The sequence below is a fragment of the Cryptomeria japonica genome, chromosome 5 (assembly GCF_030272615.1).
Source record: "Cryptomeria japonica chromosome 5, Sugi_1.0, whole genome shotgun sequence".
Taxonomy (NCBI): domain Eukaryota; kingdom Viridiplantae; phylum Streptophyta; class Pinopsida; order Cupressales; family Cupressaceae; genus Cryptomeria; species Cryptomeria japonica.
Genome location: NC_081409.1, coordinates 675,369,454 through 675,390,740, shown reverse-complemented (window position 1 = coordinate 675,390,740; position 21,287 = coordinate 675,369,454). Strand labels below are relative to the sequence as shown.

General features: G+C 34.8%; 1 protein-coding gene across 7 annotated transcripts in view; it reads right to left on the bottom strand.

Moving 5' to 3' along the window:
- Nucleotides 1–203: 203 nt before the first annotated feature.
- The window catches only part of LOC131079368 (protein RAE1), a 169,227-nt gene continuing 148,143 nt past the window's right edge, over nucleotides 204–21,287 (bottom strand). For 6 of the 7 annotated variants that reach the window (XM_059221603.1, XM_059221602.1, XM_058017281.2 and 3 more), the window contains exons 9-12: nucleotides 10,910–10,987; nucleotides 5,427–5,498; nucleotides 3,789–3,869; nucleotides 204–610 (exon numbers count right to left, since the gene is read on the bottom strand). In XM_059221603.1, the coding sequence (XP_059077586.1) occupies nucleotides 560–610; nucleotides 3,789–3,869; nucleotides 5,427–5,498; nucleotides 10,910–10,987 (282 nt within the window). In that variant the 3' untranslated portion in view covers nucleotides 204–559. Of the gene's footprint in view, nucleotides 611–3,788; nucleotides 3,870–5,426; nucleotides 5,499–10,571; nucleotides 10,672–10,909; nucleotides 10,988–21,287 lie in introns of those variants that run through there. The other variant, XM_058017285.2, reaches the window with a different exon arrangement.

The following is a 21,287-nucleotide window of genomic DNA, read 5'->3' as shown; positions in this document are numbered from 1 at the left end:
ATGAACTTCCCACATTATTATCCTTGTTATGATTCTTATCCATACAATATGTGTGTGCGTGCAGGTTCTTTTATACATATATCCACGAGAACTTTTGTGTGTGCAAGTTCATGTCAATATAAAAATTGTCCTTACTCTTAATCATACAATTTGAAAAATAAGCTTTCTCGTTAACTGAGGTATAGTGTAAAAACCCACAAATGTCACGTTAAAAAACATCACATTAAACTCCAAACACCAATTTTACATATGGTTTATGTGAAAGCAGCAATATATTTCTAGGAAATGAAAGGTTACAAGTCACTATATTCTTGAATAATTTTATATATGTAAATATTCATTCTATTAAAAGATACATTAAATGTGAATCAGAATATAAAAATAAATTTGTTGGTCAAAATTGTTTACAGCCTCATCCACGTCAACCCATGGAAGGTGCAGAAACCATATTCAATTAACTTGATTAATACCAATGTTAAATACAAAATTGGATCTCCAAATAGACCAAGGCATTCACAAAATCCCCAAAGATAACATGTTGGATTCAAGAAAATTATCTTTACTTCCTTCCACCTGTTGTAACTCTGGGCTTTCCTTTAATCTCACTTTCCTGCACACAAAATGTATGTATTCTTGATGTTGGCCAGCTAAAAATTATTTTTAATCTCTTGAAAATGTCAAAACTAAAATCATCAGTTTATTAGCCACTGTAGAAGGATTATTGATTTCCACAAGGCATTTTACAGTCAATCAAAAACTCTATTTTCTCATCATATTAAAATAAGAACCAGATCAGACACATTTAACAAGATCTAGAAAACCATTTTAACACTTGCTAATATACAGCAAATAGTTATTTTCTGTAAGACATCTTTCTCAAGAGGTCCTATTGAAGAGGTGAAAAAATAGGAAAAACATAAAGTCAACCCAACTTTTAGGATGAGAAAATGCATGTAGTCATGCTTAAGCATAAAATAAAGCCAATGCATCAAAAAGCTAGTCTGGCTCAATTTCCACATTAGAACATTGTAAAACTACAATACAATTTTCCACCTGTAGAACTGTTAATAATATTTTTCCTTTTCATACATGTAGTGATTTCATATTGTATCAAATCATGTAATGATTTATTAAGGTTCAACTGTAAAGTTTCAAGTCATTCTTCACTGAACTATATTTCATTAGTGGTTCACAAAAACCCATATCTCATGAACATGAACAATACACATGGCACTCAAGGACATCTAAGTGATGCCCACAAAAACAAAGCATCAAACTTCCCAAAAGGTCACCCATCCTAGCACTGCTCTGGATCAAGAGAACATAACAATGGAATTTTCTCCACAAATAAGCCCTCTTAGCTTGCTACACAATTTGCAAAACCTTTAGAAAGTGTTGTAGTTTCATGAATTATTCGTTGTAGAGCTCCTTATCATCTCGTTCATTTCGATATATATGTAGTGTTTTCGCATTGTATCAAATTATGTGATGATATTTTGGGATTCGACCATTAAAGTTTTACCATTAAATTAGTGTGCCTAATTTATCATAAGAAAAGGGAAGAAATTAGATTGTTGTAAGAGGAATATTGTGAAATTTTATGACATGAAAGAACATAGTTAAAAAAGATGGAAATAAGTCCAGTGTTCCACGGAAACGCGTTTCCCTCCACCCAGGCCCAAGTCCCCCCATCCCCGAAACCCATCCCCTAAACTTTTTCCCTTTGCCCCCCCAGTCCCCCCGTCTCCCCGTCCCCAACGGCCGTGGAACAATGGAAATAACCTTTCAGAAGGGTTACCTATAAAATAAAGTGAAGTGATTATCCAGTGACAATGGTAACACATAATTAAGCAAGGGAGGAGGTGAATGTCCACATTAAAATTGTTTAATGGGAAACATGAAAGAAATTTATGAGAATGGAACCTATAACCATGCCAACAAATGAGAATGTTGGAATTGTGAGCTAAGTAGGGAAACGATAGAATATATAGGGACTATTTCTTACCATTATTTATTTGTAAACCATAAATAATCTTTGAGTGGCTATAATTGGCATAGGAGGGTTTTAAAAAGGAAGGATTTGCCATATCACCTGAATGTGATTTCTCTATTTCTTATTTGGCATGTAAATTTAGACATTCATGCCATGTCTAAGTAAAGTTGTTTGGTAATCAACTACAAATTGATGAAAGGAAAAATATTGAGCATTACAAAGCATGCCTATCCACCTGGTTGAAGATCGAAAGAGAACTAGAAGTCAGAGAATTGAAATACAAGTTATGAAGGTTGTGGTAATGGGTAAGAGTACAAATGATATGTCATAGATTTTGTACATAGTAAGATTGTAGAAAATAGCAAATGAATTTTTTTGGATATAAAGAATCAAAAAGAAAATTATTGATCACCCTATCTCCTCCTCTATAATACTCAACTCCTCCTATTTATATTTTGAAATATGTACAAGCCCCTATTCTGCTAAGCCTCCTTTATATGCAATCCAATGGCAATGCATAAAAGGAAAAGAGCTAAATAATAAGAAATAAGAAATCACAAAATATGTCATCTTTGATGATGACAATGAAATAAACATCATTTGCATTAAGTAAACCAAGATAATAAACTTCTATACCAAATACTGATGTATACTTAGTACTATGCATTTCCTATGTAGAAAAGTATAGGCACCTAAGTTAATGAGATCATGGTGCACAACTCAACAAGGACCATCACTAAAAAGGACTTATAAATCAAATCCAAGAATTTAATTTACCATTTAGAAGGGAAAAACATATTCTCATAAAAAAGGAAAAGGTAAAATGTACAAGTGAGTAAAAAATTTGGAACTATGTGAATAATATCATTGCACTTACATCATAAATAGGTTCTATCTCTCATTCTACTTTTGTTCCACCTTCAAAACTTTTTCACTTCTTCATTAAATTATTGAATTCACAATAATCACTAATAAAAGCCCTTAGACAAATTAGATGTAGAAGTAGTCTAGTAGATATGATCAATTCATAAATTATTGAAAATTTACCAAACAATTGCAACATTTTAACGGAATATTTCATTTTACCAGCACATTTTACCAAATAATCAAAGGTGATTCGAAAACTATATATATATAAATATATATATGTATGCATGCATGTACATCATTCTTTATCTACACATCTCTCCACCCTTCTCTTTGATTTGCCAACATGGGTTGATTTTAAAGATCATTTGATTACCATGTTTATAGTTAGAGGAGAAGTATATCCTCTAATCTGACATTTGGTTGGAATTTTTGTTACGTGTATGTATGTCTGTGCGTGCGTGTATGTGTGTGTGGGGCTTCTAAGTTAGTTGATTTGAATGCATTTCAGCCACGTCAATAACTAGGGCCTTTTGTGCATACCACCAACACACATGTGACCTGTTTTATTAGATATCAAAAATATTGTAACAGTAGTGTTGGTTTTGTGAAATGCTGGTCACGAATAAGAGACGTTTACAACTTTATATAGAATGCCTACCAAGTATTAACTATTGATAATACAATTATCAAAGATGTCTCAAGATATCTAGGAGAAAAGAATGTAGAAAAATGATTACATTAAATGGTACTTCTAGTAATGATCTGACTTGTAAATTGTTTATTCTAGGAAGCTCACATAATTTCAAACTAAGAAATAAATCGACAAAATAATTTCAGTACATTGCAATCATGCACCTGAAACATACTGACCACCCAAACAGCCCTGACTCCATATTATACAAAAATTAAAGTTTCAGTAACAAACCAGTGGTACATGCAGAAGAATGTGATGTTTAGCAGTAGCTGGATTATGATTTTCCGCACCCTTACTCCAATCATAGCTCACCTGTTGAGTAAACAAAACACATTCATTCATTACATAAATTTATGAAATTCAAAAGCTCCAATATATTAAAGAGATTTCATTTCTCATGGAACAATTGTGCAAAATTTCTAATTTCTGAGTATATTTGCTTGAGATACAGCAATTCTAGTAAACTATAAAACAAGAATCGGAGGAATTGTCAGCTACTGACAAAAACTATATGTGCATATTTGAATGATGACCACTGATTTATTAAGGAGTGACAACCAAAGTTGAGATCTCATAAATGTGACTGCTCTACGTGTGGATGCAAAACAATGAGAAAGAATTGATACAACAGAGAAAAACTCCAGGACATATAATATATGGATATGCAATAACTAAAAGCTCAAATAATATTTAATCCATGGTAGCCTTCATGGACCTAGGGGTATGTGCAGTTCCCTCGATTTGATAATGAAAGTAAAAAGATTTTAATTTTTCTCTAGTATTTTCTTATTTCAGAAAAATGTACAGATGATTTCTTTGTACTTTTGATCCAGGACTAAGCATGGTAATGTAATATTGTAAGCATCTTGCTCTTTCCCACCGTCCAACAATGCCTTAGGATTGGAACTTGGCCATGTAAATATTTACAATTAAATTCAATTCTTTACTTTATCCAAAAAGTGAAAAGTTATTGGAATGTTATCGTTCAGTCTATAAAACTGTATCTGACCTTCATTTTGATTAAATAATAAATGCCTTTTGGTTAGATAAATACTGAATAATGATACACGTGTTCATCATTATGGAGTTAAAGGTATAACGAATATGCTTGGTTACCATCAAAAGTAGGCACGGTAGACCTGCATATCTAAATGAAATCAACGAATACAAAAACAAGCTGAGTTAAAAGGAAATATACAGGTGCAGTTCATATTGGAAACATCCATACACAAAATAAGAAAACATAAAGAATACAGATTTCGAGGCAGACATATTTCATTAGGCAGAGAGGGGCAAGGAAGCATGAAGGTTACAAGGTTTATTTAGTTATGGTTTGCATAAATTCTTTTTATTCTTTTTTCAGTTTCAGCAGGCTGCCATGGTTTTGGCCAAAAAACACCTAGGTGCCCAGCACTTTTAAAGAACCCAGGATGTTTCCAAGGAGAATTATGATCTGGATAAGAATAAGAAACGAACCAGTCAGGGTGGCAGTAGGGGAGAGGCAGAGGTTCATAGAATCTGATACTACAAAATAAAAAATATAAATTTTGCAAATTAAGAAGAACATACAAGCTAGTTTGCTGGACCACAAAAAATTAAATTATTAATCAATAAACCAATGTTTCTTATAATTTGGGTAATTTGTTCCCGACAGTAAAATCTACTTCTGAATGAATCAAGATGTATGAAAATCATACTAGCTTTCCAAAAACAAAAAGTCCACAATTTACAGTGTAAAACATTATACCATAGTTGCTCCTCGTACCTAGCAAAGCAACTCAAGCGTATACGAAACAAAACACTATTTTGTGTATGATATTATTTCCATCCGAAAAAAATAAATAAAAGTTAGATCTTCACAAAGCATACCGCATAAGCATATAAGGAACCATCGTTATTAAATGTGCTACATGGAATTGGTTGATTGCTCCTTGCCATTGCCTACAAAGAATAGTACATGTTAATCAGGCACATACGAAATACATAATTTAATAGTACTACAATGTCTATTGGATGGATTATATGAGTCTAAACAAATATTCTCAAAATAAAATTTTCAAATGTCTGAGAAATATTTTTAAAGCACTGACAAAAAACTAATATAATCTTCTTGAATGAGGTTCACCTACTGATATTATCAACCGAAATAAATTTCAAGGGCAAATTTTTCACTTAAACAATAATAAGCTACATTTACCAAGAAACAGGGCATGAGAATTCCTATGTGGGATCACGAGTGGGACACAAGATTTCCTAAAGCATAGGACACAGACTTTTCAGAAAATTAAAAGTTGCAAGATTTATAATGGAAAATTCAAACAATTGAAATAACTTATAAAAATATAACAATACATGCATGATACATATTGATGTTTAAGAACACTACAAGAATGGCCAAGTGACATCCAGAAACAAGCCGATCCATAATACTAAATCAAATCAAAAAATTATAGCCTTCTTAAGGTTCCCTGAGAAGTAACTTTGTTGTATAGCAGTATATATCATATGCATGGAAATGTCCACAACAGTTATTACTCCCATGCATAATTCTACGTAAGAACCTACTTTACCCATATCATCAATTAAAGTTGAATAATATTAAAAACCTTTTTGCAAAATCTCATGACAAGAGAGAATTCATTCTATCTATTTTCTTTTGTTACAAAAGAAAATCAAATCCAAATCATCTAATTTATTAGCACATGCTAATAACATTGAGTACCCTTATTTTCCCATTTCAATTAACTAATGTATCCATAAATAGATCTCTTAAACTCTTTAAATTGTATTTTCTTTTTACTACTAGCATGTTGACCTTTGATAAGAAAATTTTATTGCAGGTACATGGATACAACTAGATGAATGGATCAGATAGATAGATAGATAGATAGATAGAGACTGACCTGAGTGAGATTGTCTAACATAGTCCCAGTCCAACTAAATTGGGTGGGTTTGTATGACATAGTCCTAGTCCTAATCCTATAAGGTTGAGCACATATGGTCCTCGGCATAAGATAAGAGCCCATATCTCACAAAACTTTAGAAGGGCATTCTCTATCAATAGAACCTACTTGAGGATTTTTGTCTATGTCATCCCGAATAGAAACTAGTCTTTTGACTATCAAAGGAGGTGGACCATTTCACATCCCCCTCTTCATAATGGACTAGCCAACTTCTCGTCTTCTTCAATAATTATTCACATAGAACCTACTTGAGGTTTTTTGTCGATGTCATCCCAAATAGAAACTAGTCTTTTGACTATCAAAGGAGGTGGACCATTTCACATCCCCCTCTTCATAATGGACTAGCCAACTTCACAGGATTCCTCGCCTTCTGCAATAATTATTCACATAGCTAGCAAGAAGAGATAGATACTAGAGCCAAGAAGAATAATGGATATTCTAGTGACCTCTATCATCTTTGGCTACGAATGGAAAGAAAAACTGGAGTCAGGTATGTCAACTCTAGATAAAACATCTTGGGAATATAGCAATCACTGCTATTACATAAAAAGTTGACTCTACAGTCTTCACAAAAAGGGAAGATGCTTGCTCTCATGTTGATTATATGAAGGCATATGCTAAATGGATGATTTTTTCTTTAACTCTTTTATTCTAGATGATGCAATACAAAGTGTGTAATTTAAAACTTAAATATATGATATGCTTCACATGTGATTTTCTCAGCTAAAAGTGTGACGTGCCTGGGTTCATTTCTTAGAGAATATGTTGCAATTGAAGAGATGATTATTTTAGAAAAGGGGACTACGAAATTGGATTTACACTTTATATGCACTTCAATGAATTGCTCGTGATAATATTTCAATGGATCTAAAGCAAAAGCTATTATCATTTATAAAAATGCTCTCCAACATTTTTTCATAAATAAAGCAATACGATAGTTAATTAATCTCAACTCTCCTATATCTCACATATCATCTGTACTTGGTACCTATATTATGAAAGATAAAAAATAACCAAAAACTCTGTATTTCTTCTCCAAAATCACAAATAGCAATTTAACGATGTGATTTTCTGTTCCTTAAAAGTTTTATGTGAGGCACTTTTTTCAAACCAAAATAAAAATTACAAATAGCTGCTAATACTAGCTTGATCAGTGTTCTGTATTTTTGGGAAGATTATTAGTCAACTTCCCAAAACAATAATGTTTTTTTGTCTATTACGACACCCAGACTCAGAGGGCACTGGCTAAGCAGCAATGTAAACCGCACCTGCTTAGCCTAGGCTTGCCTCTTAAGTACCTGCCTGCAAGTACCTTGTTCCTTCTGCCTTGTCCGTGCATCGTGCCCACTGGGTAAGTGGGGGCCCCACAAAATGCTGGCAGGCTAGCCCCTCTTTAAAAAATTTTACTTATAGTTTTGTAAAAAAATTATTTAGTAGTTTATATAATTTATTTAATAATTTTTTTAATTATATTTTTAGTAAAAGTTAATATTTTTTTACATATAGTTTTTAACTTTATATTATTTATAGTAGTTTATATATTAAGTTGATATTACTTAATTTGTATAATTAAATAACATGATTAGGTTAATATTTATAATATATTTTATATATAATTAAGTTAATATTTTTATAGTTTCAAATATATTTTATTTATATTATATTATTTATATTATTTATAATTTAATTATATAATTTTTATTTATTTTTTATTTTAATTAAATGGATATGAATTTAATTGATTTAACTTGATATTTAATACATATTAATATCAATGTCAATTAGGTTAATATCAATAGATATAATTAAATAAAAATCAATTCGGTTAAATCATATTAACTTAATTATATAAATTAGGTTAATATCAACTAGGTTAAATCATATTAACTTAATTATATAAATTAGGTTAATATCAACTAGGTTAAATCATATTAACTTAATTATATAAATTATATTAACACAGTTGATATTAACCTAATCTATATAATTAAATTAATATGATTTAAGCTAATTGATTTTAACTTATTGATATTAACTTAATTATGTAACCTATTGATATTAACTTATCATATTAACCTAATTGATTTTAACCTATTGATATTAACTTAATTATGTAACCTAGTTGATATTAACTTAATTATGTAACCTAGTTGATATTAACTTAATCATATTAACCTAATTGATTTTACCCTATTGATAAAGTTAAAATCAATAGGTTATATAATTAAGTTAATCATATAACCTATTGATATTAAATTAATCATATTATTGATTTTAACTTTATCAATAGGTTAAAATCAATTAGGTTATATAATTTAGGTTAATATCAACTAGGTTAAATCATATTAACTTAATTATATAAATTGTATTAACATAGTTGATATTAAACTAATCTATATAATTAAATTAATATGATTTAACCTAATTGATTTTAACTTATTGATATTAACTTAATTATGTAACCTAGTTGATATTAACTTAATCATATTAACCTAATTGATCTTAATTAATCATATAACTTTATCAATAGGTTAAAATCAATAGGTTATATAATTTAGGTTAATATCAAGTAGGTTAAATCATATTAACTTAATTATATAAATTATATTAACATAGTTGATTTAACCTAATCTATATAATTTAATTAATATGATTTAACCTAATTGATTTTAACTTATTGATATTAACTTAATTAAGTAACCTAGTTGATATTAACTTAATCATATAAACCTAATTGATTTTAACCTATTGATAAAGTTAAAATCAATAATATGATTAATTTAATATCAATAGGTTATATGATTAACTTAATTATATAACCTATTGATTTTAACTTTATCAATACGTTAATATGATTAAGTTAATATCAATAGGTAAAATCAATTAGGTTAAATCATATTAATTTAATTATATAGATTAGGTTAATATCAACTGTCTTACATGGTGAACAGAACCAGTGAAAATCCGTTCCAAATAGCAGTGACATCCAGCAATGCACGATTAATGTTTGAGATACTCGATCATTGTAGAGATTGTTCAGACATGGTAACCCGTAAAGGCGAAAATCCTCTCCATTTGGCCGTGAAATATGCATCACAAATATTTCTTAACCTGGGACCGAATTTCCGAGATGTCATGGAGCAGGTAATGGAGGAAAAGTTCATTAACGTCACGAACATCGAGGGACAACTACCATTACAATGGATCCTATAGAGAATCATTGAAGGATTCTATATAATCGTTGGACCCTCCTTACCATACCTTTGCTTTTGAAATGTATCAAGAATAGCATTTTAAAGTAAAAATTTCTTGTTCACACATAAAAATAATATAAAGTTAAAAAATATATGTAAAAAAATATTAACTTTTACTAAAAATATAATTAAAAAAATTATTAAATAAATTATATAAACTACTAAATAATTTTTTAACAAAACTGTAAGTAAAATTTTTTAAAGAGGGGCTAGCCCGCCAGCATTTTGTGGGGCCCCCACTTACTCAGTGGGCACGATGCACGGACGAGGCAGAAGGAACAAGGTACTTGCAGGCAGGTACTTAGAGGCAGGCCTAGGCTAAGCAGGTGCGGTTTACATTGCTGCTTAGCCAGTGCCGACTCAGAGGACATTGTTTGTTGCACAAATATTTTAATATTTTAAGAAACACCACTCATAGCAACAGCACTTTGAATATATGATGCCAAATGATTTTTCACTATGTTCAATGGCATTTCGGGGACAGCAGTCTGGAGACCATTATTGGGGACAGCGGAGGGTCAGCAGCATAGCAGTAATAAATATATCATGACAGCAGTATGACAGCAATAAAATTAATCATGTAAGAAGCAAAAGTAGCATAACAGCAATAAATATATCATGATTCAGATTAATAGCTAATGATATATGTTATATAACGGTTTGATAATTATTTGTTGATATCATAAAGGAATTTCAAACAGTTACATAAGTTCTTCAGATTCATTCAGGCATTTTAAAACAGTATTTTTTTATGTCATGAAGAAAAAAAAATTAAATATTTTAGAGAAATGCCTTGCCCTCAGAGACATCTGACCATTGCCAGGACAGTCAAGGGACGTTTCAGATGCCTCTGGCTGCCTTAAGGATGGTCAAACGTGCCCACAGTGTTTCCTGTTCCTGCAAAACATTTCGGAATTTTGAAAAAAAAAATTAGGACATCCAAGGGGTCTACCCTGATATCCTGCAATACTCGAAACACCATTGGGGATGGAAACAAGGACAGGGATTTGAGAGCCAGCACAGATTTTACATAAACGTTGCTTATGACTGGAATAGAAATAACATTATTTTGCAAATTCAAATTTGTGTGAAACTTTTTTGTCAAAACCAAGTTTATTATAAGATATGACTTTACCTTTAGCCTTTGTTTACTGTCTTTATCCCAGAAATTGAAGGCTCCATCAGATCCTGCTGTTGCAAACGTTTGATGAATCTGCACTTACCAAGAAAACAATATATCAAAATTTATAAAGTTACCAAAAGTACAGCACAATAAATCTTATGAAAGAACCTAGAGCAACAAGGAGAAAAGTTAATTATTATGAAGATGATGATATTTCACTGCTGTCCATGATTGAACCAAAGACATTTGAAGAGGCAGCAGAAGATAAATCTTGGGTTGCAGTAATGAAAGAAGAGTTAGATCGGATCCATAAGAGTGAAACTTGGGAACTTGTCACAAAGTGGCACTTCAGGAACAAATTGAATGAGGATGGCCAAGTGGTGAGAAATAAGGCAAAGTTAGTGTGTAAGGGTTATGCTCAGGTTGAAGTTATCGATTTTGATGAAACCTTTGCACCGGTTGCTAGATTAGAGGCTATTAGAATGTTCTTATCTTTTGCCTCTTTTAAACTTTTAAAGTTTTTCAAATGGATGTTAAATCTGTCTTTTTGAATGGTGATTTAAATGAATAAGTATATGTAGAACACCCTGATGGTTTTATTTTGTCAAAGAATTAGGATTATGTGTGCAAGCTGAAAAAGGCACTTTATGCCCTCAAGCAAGCACCCTGTGCTTGGTATGACAAACTGAATAGTTAATTCCTTCAGCAAGGGTTTAGAAGAGGTTTTAAAGTTTTTCAAATGGATGTTAAATCTGTCTTTTTGAATGGTGATTTAAATGAAGAAGTATATATAGAACAGCCTGATGGATTTATTTTGTCAGAGAATTACGATTATGTGTGCAAGCTGAAAAAGGCACTTTATGCCCTCAAGCAAGCACCCCGTGCTTGGTATGACAGACTGAATAGTTAATTCCTTCAGCAAGGGTTTAGAAGAGGCAACCTGTATTATCAAAGAGGAAGGTAAACATAGGCTGATTGTGGTTATATATGTTGATGATTTAATCTTTGGGAGTAATTGTGCAGATGTGTGAAGTTTTTGCAAATAATATGAAGATGAAGTTTGAAATGTTGATGTTGGGAGAGCTGTCATTTTTCCTTGGGCTGCAAATTCATCAATCAAAGGAAAGTATTACTCAGTAAGGATGATGAATCATCAGATGCTAATCAAACTCTGTATAGGTCCTATGATTGGTAGTTTATTATATGTTACAGCTACTAGACCTCATATGATGCAAGTTGTAGGATATGTTGCAAGATTTCAAGCTGCCCCTAAGGAGACACACGTTCATGTAGTCAAACAAATTTTCAAGTACCTCAAGGGTACTATGGAGTATGGCCTTTGGTATCCCAGTGAAAATGATTTCTCACTTAAAGCCTATACAGATGCAGATTGGGGTGGCTTTGTTGATGATCAGAAGGGCAAAATTGGAGGTGCTTTCTTCCTTGGTAAGTGTTTGGTTTCATGGCACAGTAAAAAGCAAGCCTCTGTTTCTCTTTCAACTGCTGAAGCGGAATGTATAGCAGCAGTGTCCTGCAGACAAGTTCTTTGGATGAAACAAACTTTGAAAGATTTCAATCATCCTATTTCTATTTTTTGTGATAACACGAGTGCTATTAGCATATCTAAAAAACTTTTTTTGCACTCTAAAACTAAGCACATTTCGATCAAATATCATTTCTTAGGTGAACAAGTTAGTGATCCGCAAGTAAAGCTTGAATATGTTTCTACCAAGGATTAGGTTGTAGATGTTTTTACCAAGCCTTTGCCTAGAGATACTTTTGAAAATTTAAGACAACAGTTAGGAGTGGTTTCACTCCATCACTGAAAGGTTGCATTACTTAGGGGGAGTATCCATTATACTATTTTATGCCTTGTTTCAATATTTGCAGGTTTGTTTATGAATTTGTATTAGTTTCTGGTTGATCTCAGGTACAGAAGTTATGTTTTCTTGGTTTCAGAAAGTCGTAGTTGTAGTTGCCATCAATGACAAAGGAGGAGTTTGTTGGAATTTTTGTCATTGATGTCAAAGCTATTTATGAAGTCTATTTGAGCTGCTGCTTTCTTTCTTGGGTGCTTGAGCTGCTTGACCAACTTGAGCTGCTTAACCAGCTTGACCTATTTGAATTATGTATGTGCCTACTTGCTGGAGGTGTATGTGTGTCTAATTGTTTTTTGTCAGCAGCTGAATCAATAGCCGAGTCAGTCAATATGCCACATCAGAAGTTGAATATTCCTTGCCATATCATTTCGTATTTATGGGATCCGTTTTTTAATTTCAGCTTGGAGATTCCAATGCCTTGTCAAAAATCGTTGTTTAATTTTAGGAGGCTTTGTGGTTAATTTTTAGCTGGGCGTAATATTTTTTATTCCAATGAAGGGATGTCGGCAATCTTTTTTTTCCTTTAAGCAGTTCAAAAATTTTGGCTGGCCAAATTTTTTTAAAGATCTGACGATGGTTGTAAAGTTAAATTTTGCCTATGGGTTTCCATTGAAGTAATAATCTAAATTTGCAAGCGGTATTGATAATTATTTTATCGGCTCTCTGCGAATTTTTCAGCTCCTTGCAAATGCTTCGATTTCAAAAATCGTGGTTTAATTTTAGGAGGCTTTGTGGTTAATTTTTAGCTGGGCATAATATTTTTCATTCCAATGAAGGGATGTCGGCAATCTTTTTTTCCTTTAAGCAATTCAAAAATTTTGGCTGGCCAATTTTTTTAAAGATATGATGATGGTTGTAAAGTTAAATTTTGCCTATGGGTTTCCATTGAAGTAATAATCTAAATTTGCAAGCAGTATTAATAATTATTTTATCGGCTCTTTGCGAATTTTCCGGCTCCTTGCAAATGCTTCGATTTCACAAATCATGCAGCTCACAATCTTCTCTCCCTCTAAATGCAAGCAACCCTTGAATGAAGAGGATGGACCCTGGCAAGTGGTGGAAAGAAGGTAGTACAAACCCTACAGGAATGCCCATAAAAGTTTGCTAAACCCTAAGCCGCTAACCTCGGGAGCTACGACCTACTCCGCTCCGTCATCCTGGCCGCTGATTGGGGGCACCAAATACGCCTATTTTCCCCCCTCCTTCCCTCCTCCCGAAGGTCATTTCAATAAATCGGTTGGTCAAGCCAGAGAGTTTAGAAAAGTGCTAAACCACCGGTGGCTTAAAGCAAATCCTTCTCTGCGGGACTCTCCATGGCAAAACATTAACAGAAGAGCATCCCTCCCCCACCATGCGAAGCGGAAAGATGGGTCATGTTTGCCTTCTCCAAACCCTAAAGACCGAAATCATACGATCAAGGTGGAATTAGATTCTCTTGAGAAGAATACCATGTTTCATCAGAGTAATAGCTTCATTGCCAAATGGAGAGTGCCCTTTCATTCTTTCGATGAAGTTAAAGGATGGTGGGAATCAAACTTCCAGAAACTAGTAAGTATCTTCAACTTGGGCTCTCAATGTGTTTTAATAACATGCATCAATTCTAGTGTAAAGAAGGATCTTCTCAGATGTAAAGAAAAATTGCTTATGACTGTAATTTTTATTGCACTGATTGGATTCCCAACTTTAACCCTAAAACTTTTTCCTTTAAAAGTTTCGTATATTGGGTTGATATCGGCCCTCTTCCAGTTGAATTTCACTCTCCAGAAATAATAGAATCAATTGCGGAAGGGCTAGGGAAATGTCTGGCTTCCACAGACATTCAGGATAGGAACTTTGATAGAGAGATAAAAATATTAATCGATCTCAAAACCACTAACCCTAAATTGAGCCCTCTCAATCTAATTTCTTCAGTAGGGAAGTGGGAGATCAACCCTTCAATCTATCACGGCATCATTTACACTTCAGAACTGTATATCTGCCCTAACCCTAAATTGAGCCCTCTCGATCTAATTTCTTCAGTAGGGAAGTGGGAGATCAACCCTTCAATCTATGACGGCATCATTTACACTTCAAAACTGTATATTTGCAATTCTATCAAAATAACAAAAATCAACCCCATTTCTGATGAAAGCAAAGTTCAAATTGACAACAATCAGCCATCCTCAAGTCCTGAGGCTCATCCTGCCCCTCCTAAAACGGCAACCACATCAGGCTTGGCCTCCCTCAACAAAACCAAGGTGGATTTGCCCGCTTCTGACACTCCTCAAATATCAGCCCTGGTAACCAAGATAGCCAATACCCTGCCATATACTTCCCCTCTTAGGAACCCTAAATCAGATCCATTGCGTGCCCCTTTGGTCAGCAAGAATTCGATTCCTTCTCCTATTTTGCAACAACCCCCCAACATAGTCCAGGTCAACAAAAACTTAGACAAGGATTCTATCTCTTTGAACAGAGAAGCCCTAAGCGACCTACTTGAATTCGCCAATTCCTTGAAAGCAGATATAGTTGAGCAGTTAGAGATTGTGGAGCGTAGTTTGGCTGATGATGATGATCTCAGAAACCTAGAACATGTCCTAGATACGGGAGACTCAAAGGATTGCACTTACAATAAAGTGCAGCTAGACTCAGTACTCAACTCCACTTTCCCTCCCCCTTCTCCTCAGAAATCTTCCAAGATAGAGATCCCTAGAGAGGTCCCTCCCGCTCATAGTGAGGCAAACCCTCTGGAAGTTGGCACGTTAGGTTTAGCCCTTAACATGGAAGGTAGTAACAAACCAGATTGTGGATCCTCCCAGAAGAGGAGAGGGAGAAGATCTAATTCAGAGTTAAGACTACTGGATGGAAAGGCTCTAGACCAAACCAAGTTGATAGACGTTTTCAATTCATGGAGGGGGAAGTTCTCTCCCACATCGCCATGAAGCTATTATCGTGGAATGTTAGGCGTATCAATGCCCCTAACAAGCAACGCATCCTCAAGCGCTGCATCTTTAAGGTCAAAGCAGAAATTACTGTTATTCAGGAAACCAAGCTTGATAGTCTTGCAGGGGACTTCTTTGGGAAGCGTTTAGGAAAATACAACTGGTCAAGTATCCCTACGACGGGGGCTTCTAGAGGTTTAGGCATTATATGGGATCCAAGCTGCATCTCTTTAGATATTATAGAGACCAATAGGTTCTAGATGGGACTAGACATCAAATGTATCAGTAAAAACCTAAGGTTTAATCTGATTAATGTCTATGGTCCTACCCCAAATGACTTAAAACGAGCAGTCTGGGAGGAACTATCCTCCATGAGCAGAAATAAGAACAGAGATTGCATAATAGGTGGTGATTTTAATGCCATAGTCTACCTAGCTGAGAAATCAGGTGAATGCTCTAGAGAACCCCAATCCTTAGTAGATTTTAGAGAATGGACCTTCCGGAATAACCTAAGGGACATTCATACAGATAATGGTGTCTTTACTTGGACCAACAGAAGATCTGGGTTCAGCATGATAGCAGAAAGATTAGATAGGTTCCTTATTAAGGATAACTTAGGCACCCTCAACAATGTCTTAGTCAAGGCATCCATCCTCCCTTTCTCAAGCTCTGACCACTTCCCAATCCAATTATCTATAGCTGAAGACCTCAAGCCATTGAAATGCCCATTCAAATTTGACCTCATGTGGCTGAAAGAAGAAAATTTCATTAGTATGATAGAAAAGTGGTGGTCGTCATTTGAGGTATCCGGATCCAAACTTTTCTGCTTTGTATCAAAGCTCAAAATGATCAAACAAGCTCTCCTCTCATGGAACAAAGAAAAATTTGGCAATATTTTTGAAACCAAGACCAAAATTGAATTAGAATTAAATGAGATGAATGAATCCATGATCAATTCTGGGATGGACCAAGAACGATACTTGAAAGAAAAAATGCTCATGAAAAAATATGAAGATATTCTGTCCAAAGAAGAAACATTTTGGAAACAAAAATCACGAGATACTTGGTTAGTTGATGGGGACAAGAACACCAATTTTTTCCGCGCTAGTACCAAAGCTAGAAGGAGCAAAAACAAAATATCCAAGATCGTTGACAATGGTTGTCTGATAGAAGATCCTAAAGGAATAGCCAAACACGCTATTAACTTTTTCCATACCCTTCTCAACTTGGAATCCTCCAATCTAACTTCTCAGGAAAGCCTCCTCCAGAATATCCCTAAATTAATTTCTAAAGAACACAATATGACTCTTAATCAGAGCTTCACAGTAGAAGAAATCAAGAAAGTAGTTAAAGAACTGCACCCGGAAAAAGCTCCTGGGTAAGACGGTTTCCCAGCCGCCTTCTTTCACTCATGCTGGCATTTTATAAGACCGGAATTAGTGGCGGCTCTCGAAGGTGCCAGACAATTAGGTAGGCTCCTCTAAGAGATCAACAACACCTTCATTGCCCTCATCCCAAAAAAGGCCTCTGCTGACACCTTGGATGAGTTCAGACCGATCACCCTCTGCAATACACTCTACAAAATCTTCACAAAAGCATTAGCTAATAGACTCAAACCCCTCCTTCAAATTATCATCTCAGAAGAACAATCCGGTTTTGTCCCTGGCAGATCCATCTTGGATGGGGTAATTCTCACCCACGAGACAATCCACTCCTCTCACTCCAATTCTAGACCATCTATGTTCATCAAGCTAGATATCAAAAAGGCATACAATAAAGTGGACTGGAGGTTCCTTTGCAAATGCATGGCAGCATTCTGCTTCAACAAAAGCTGGATTAACTTGATATTCGAATGCATTTCAACCCCCCACTTCTCAATTTTGGTTAATGGTTCCCCACAGGGCTTCTTCGCTAGCTCTAGAGGTCTGAGACAAGGGGATCCTATATCCCCCTTTCTTTATATTATCATGGCAGAAGATCTTGGTAGGACCATACAGAAATCTCAAGAGCTTAATAACATAGAAGGGATTAGAATAACGAGCAATATCAATCCAGTAACTCATCAGCAATTTGCAGATGATAGTCTTCTGCTGGGGAATAGCTCCCCCTCTGAAGCTCGAAATTTCAAAACAATATTGGAATGGTACACGAAAGCTTCTGGCCAGGAGCAAGGCAAAAACCAAGGTCTTTTTACTTAACACTAAAGATAATATAGAAAAAGAAATCCTTAGTATTCTAGGTTTCCAATCAGGATCTCTTCCATGTATTTACCTAGGTCTCCCTTTGGATAAAGGGACTAGAGCGAAGAAGCTTTGGGACAGCGTTCTGTCCAAATTGGACTCAAGATTGCAATCTTGGAAAGGAAAATGGATATCTTTAGCAGGTAGAAATGTCTTGATCCGCTCTGTCCTTTCAGCAATACCTCAATATTACTTGTCTTGTCTCCAGCTCCCCGACTGCATTAGGGATAGACTCATAAGGATCCTGAGATCCTTTCTATGGCAAGGTCTGGCAAACAAGAAGAAGTATGCATTAATAGCATGGGACACTCTTTGCCTTTCTAAACTAAATGGAGGCTTAGGCTTCCGAAATTTAGATAGTCAAAATAGGGCACTTGATGCCAAACTAGTTTGGAAAATCTACAAAGAGCCACATTTGAAATGGGTGAAAATAATAAAAGGAAAGTATCTAGGCAACCTCGATTCAACTAGCATCTTTAGAATTCCCTCCCTTCCTAAAGGATCCAAAATTTGGAACTTCATTTCCTACTGTAGAGGTGTTCTAACCAGCCAACTGTCTTGGAACATTGGACTAGGTGACAAAGCTTTATTTTGGGAGGACTCCTGTGGGGTGGTTATCCTCCTCTTATCAGCTTAATTAATGATGACTCTTTAAGGCAAGAGCTGGGGAACTTTGTAGGTAAGCTAGTTAGAGATTATGTCTCCTTCCCCAAATCGGATCCGGCTTTAAGTTGGAATTGGAAGCCCCTTTTAGTATCCCCTCCCAATGAAAGAGGATGCTCTCTCCTTCTCTCGATTCTACAGTCTAGAAAATTGTCATTCAATTCAAGCCAAGACAAATTGATCTGGACAGGTTCCCCAATTGGGGAATACAATGTAAAATGGGGGTATAGGTCCGCACACAAGATAGAAGCCAGACCGACTTCTAACCTCCCTTTGTCCATATGCTGGCATAAATCTTGTTCCCCAAAAGCTGGGACCTTTCTCTAGGCTGCCTTACAGAAAAGGATCCCCACAAAGGAGCGATTCTAGAAATTAGGCTTTGCAAGTCCTTCTAGGTGTCCACTGTGTTGCAAAAGTGAGGAAGATGTGGACCAGCTTCTACTCAATTGTGAATTTACCTTATCATGTTGGCACTGGCTGTTCAACAAACTCAATTTAAGTTTGGCATGTCAACAGGACCTTCTTTCCTTTCTTCAGAGTTGGCCAGTCTCTCAAAACTTCGGACACTATGGACATATTTGGATCATTTCCCCCTCGATCCTCCTCTAGGAAGTATGGAAAGAAAGGAACAGAAGAATTTTTAAAGACAAATCCCTTAATAAGGATACCTTGCTTGTCAAAATTGAGGCATCTATCATTGAGATCGCCAATAACTTCATCAGGAAATCCCCTTTGAAGAACTCAAAATTCTCTCTCAGGGACGAAGCTATAAGGAAAAGTTGGGCCAGCATCATTCTCCCCATGTTTGTTGGCCTAGGAGATGAGCTCAACTTATTGGACAGAAGGCAGTGTTTCTGGACTCCCCCACCCCTCGGTTGGTTCAAGCTCAATTTCGATGGAGCCTCCCGGGGAAACCCGAGCATAGCAGGTGTAGGTTGTGTCATCCACTCATGGAAAGGGGAAGAGGTTGTTGCTCTCGCTAAACCGATAGGGACAACCACAAATAATATGGCAGAAGCCAATGCAGTGGTAGAAGGGATGTTGCTCTACCACAAACTAGGAATCCAAAATCTGGAAATTGAAGGAGACTCTGCAATCATCATTAACTCCCTCAAATCAGGAAACTCTTGCAATTGGAGAATTAACAATTTAATCGAAAGGGCAAGGGATTTACTCCCCTACTTTAGCTCGGTAATTTTCAATCATATTTATAGAGAAGGAAACCGCAGAGTAGATGAACTTGCCAATTTAGGAGCAAATGGGAAGGAATTCGAAAAACAAGGCAAAATCAAAAGCCTATCAGATCTAGCAATCCTTCTCCCCTCAAACTTTTAAGATATCACACATATATAAGTCGGTTAATCGAGCTCACCTCCTCATTCCCCCCCACTCTACCTCTCTGCAGAATATAGTTAGTTGATTTGATAAGCCCCAAACCATATCCAACTTTCATACTGAGAGGCCTAATATCAGTCTGGGACTCCTTAAGGCAGAAGCAACATATAAATTAGGAAAGTCCCATCACTCCTTTTAAATCTCTGTTCCCCTCCTCCAATAAACTTATCTTCACCCTCATTCACTCGCCTTTCCCAACCCTTCAATCCCCCATCCTCGTGCATCAGGCTTTACTTCAACTCACATATAAACTCATTTATAAATACTCATTTTGAATTTTGAGATTTATATAGCCCCTTCTGGATCGGATAAATTCTCACTCTCTTAGATCTGTAGATAGAGATGTATGCATACCTATGAATATGTGTATATAAGATATATATAGGTATATATATACATATATATATAAACAAAATATGTATTGAGGTATAAATATATGAATATTATATAAGCAGGATATATATATATAAATATATAGATATATATATTTATCCCAACATATATTTCTTATATACATGTATATATTAAAATAAATAAATAAATATATATATATATATATATATATATATTTTCACATCCAAATCTACATTCTCAACAAATTCATAATATATATATACATAAATAAATTTATATACATATATATATATATATATATATATATATATTATATATAAGTATATTTATATATAAACATTTATTTATTTATATATATCAAAGTTCCCAGACTCGGACTCGGCTCTGACTCGGCAAGGTTGACTCGGCTCGGACTCAGCAATGACTCGGCAAAATAAGAAAACCCTTGAAATTTAGAGATTTTTAACGATTTAAAACTTGTTTCATACACCCATTATTGAATTAAGCTTAAAGACACTATAACATCATCAAACAGAAGCTAATTTGATCACATACATAAACATACATCCATCACATGCGTAGAAATGTAAATTGTAGCTGAAGGAATTAGAAAACATAGATATATAGAGTTATAAATGTTGTCCAATGTATATAAAATCCACGACTTCAAATGTTCCCAAACATCTATGTAACTGTAAAATGTAAACAAAAACAAGTCTATGGCTCAGGCTCTGGCTCAACCTCGTCTATCTGCCTCCTAGAAAGGTGTCTAAGGTAGGTCCTGGATGACTGAGTAGCCATAGTCTCTGCCTATGATGTGCTAGTCTGAGTAGCCATAGGTGTTGTGCCTGATCGTGCTCTATCCTCCTCCTCTGCCATAGCCACAGCCTCAACCTCTCTGTCTGTCTGGTCAACCCACTCAAGGTCCTCATCAATG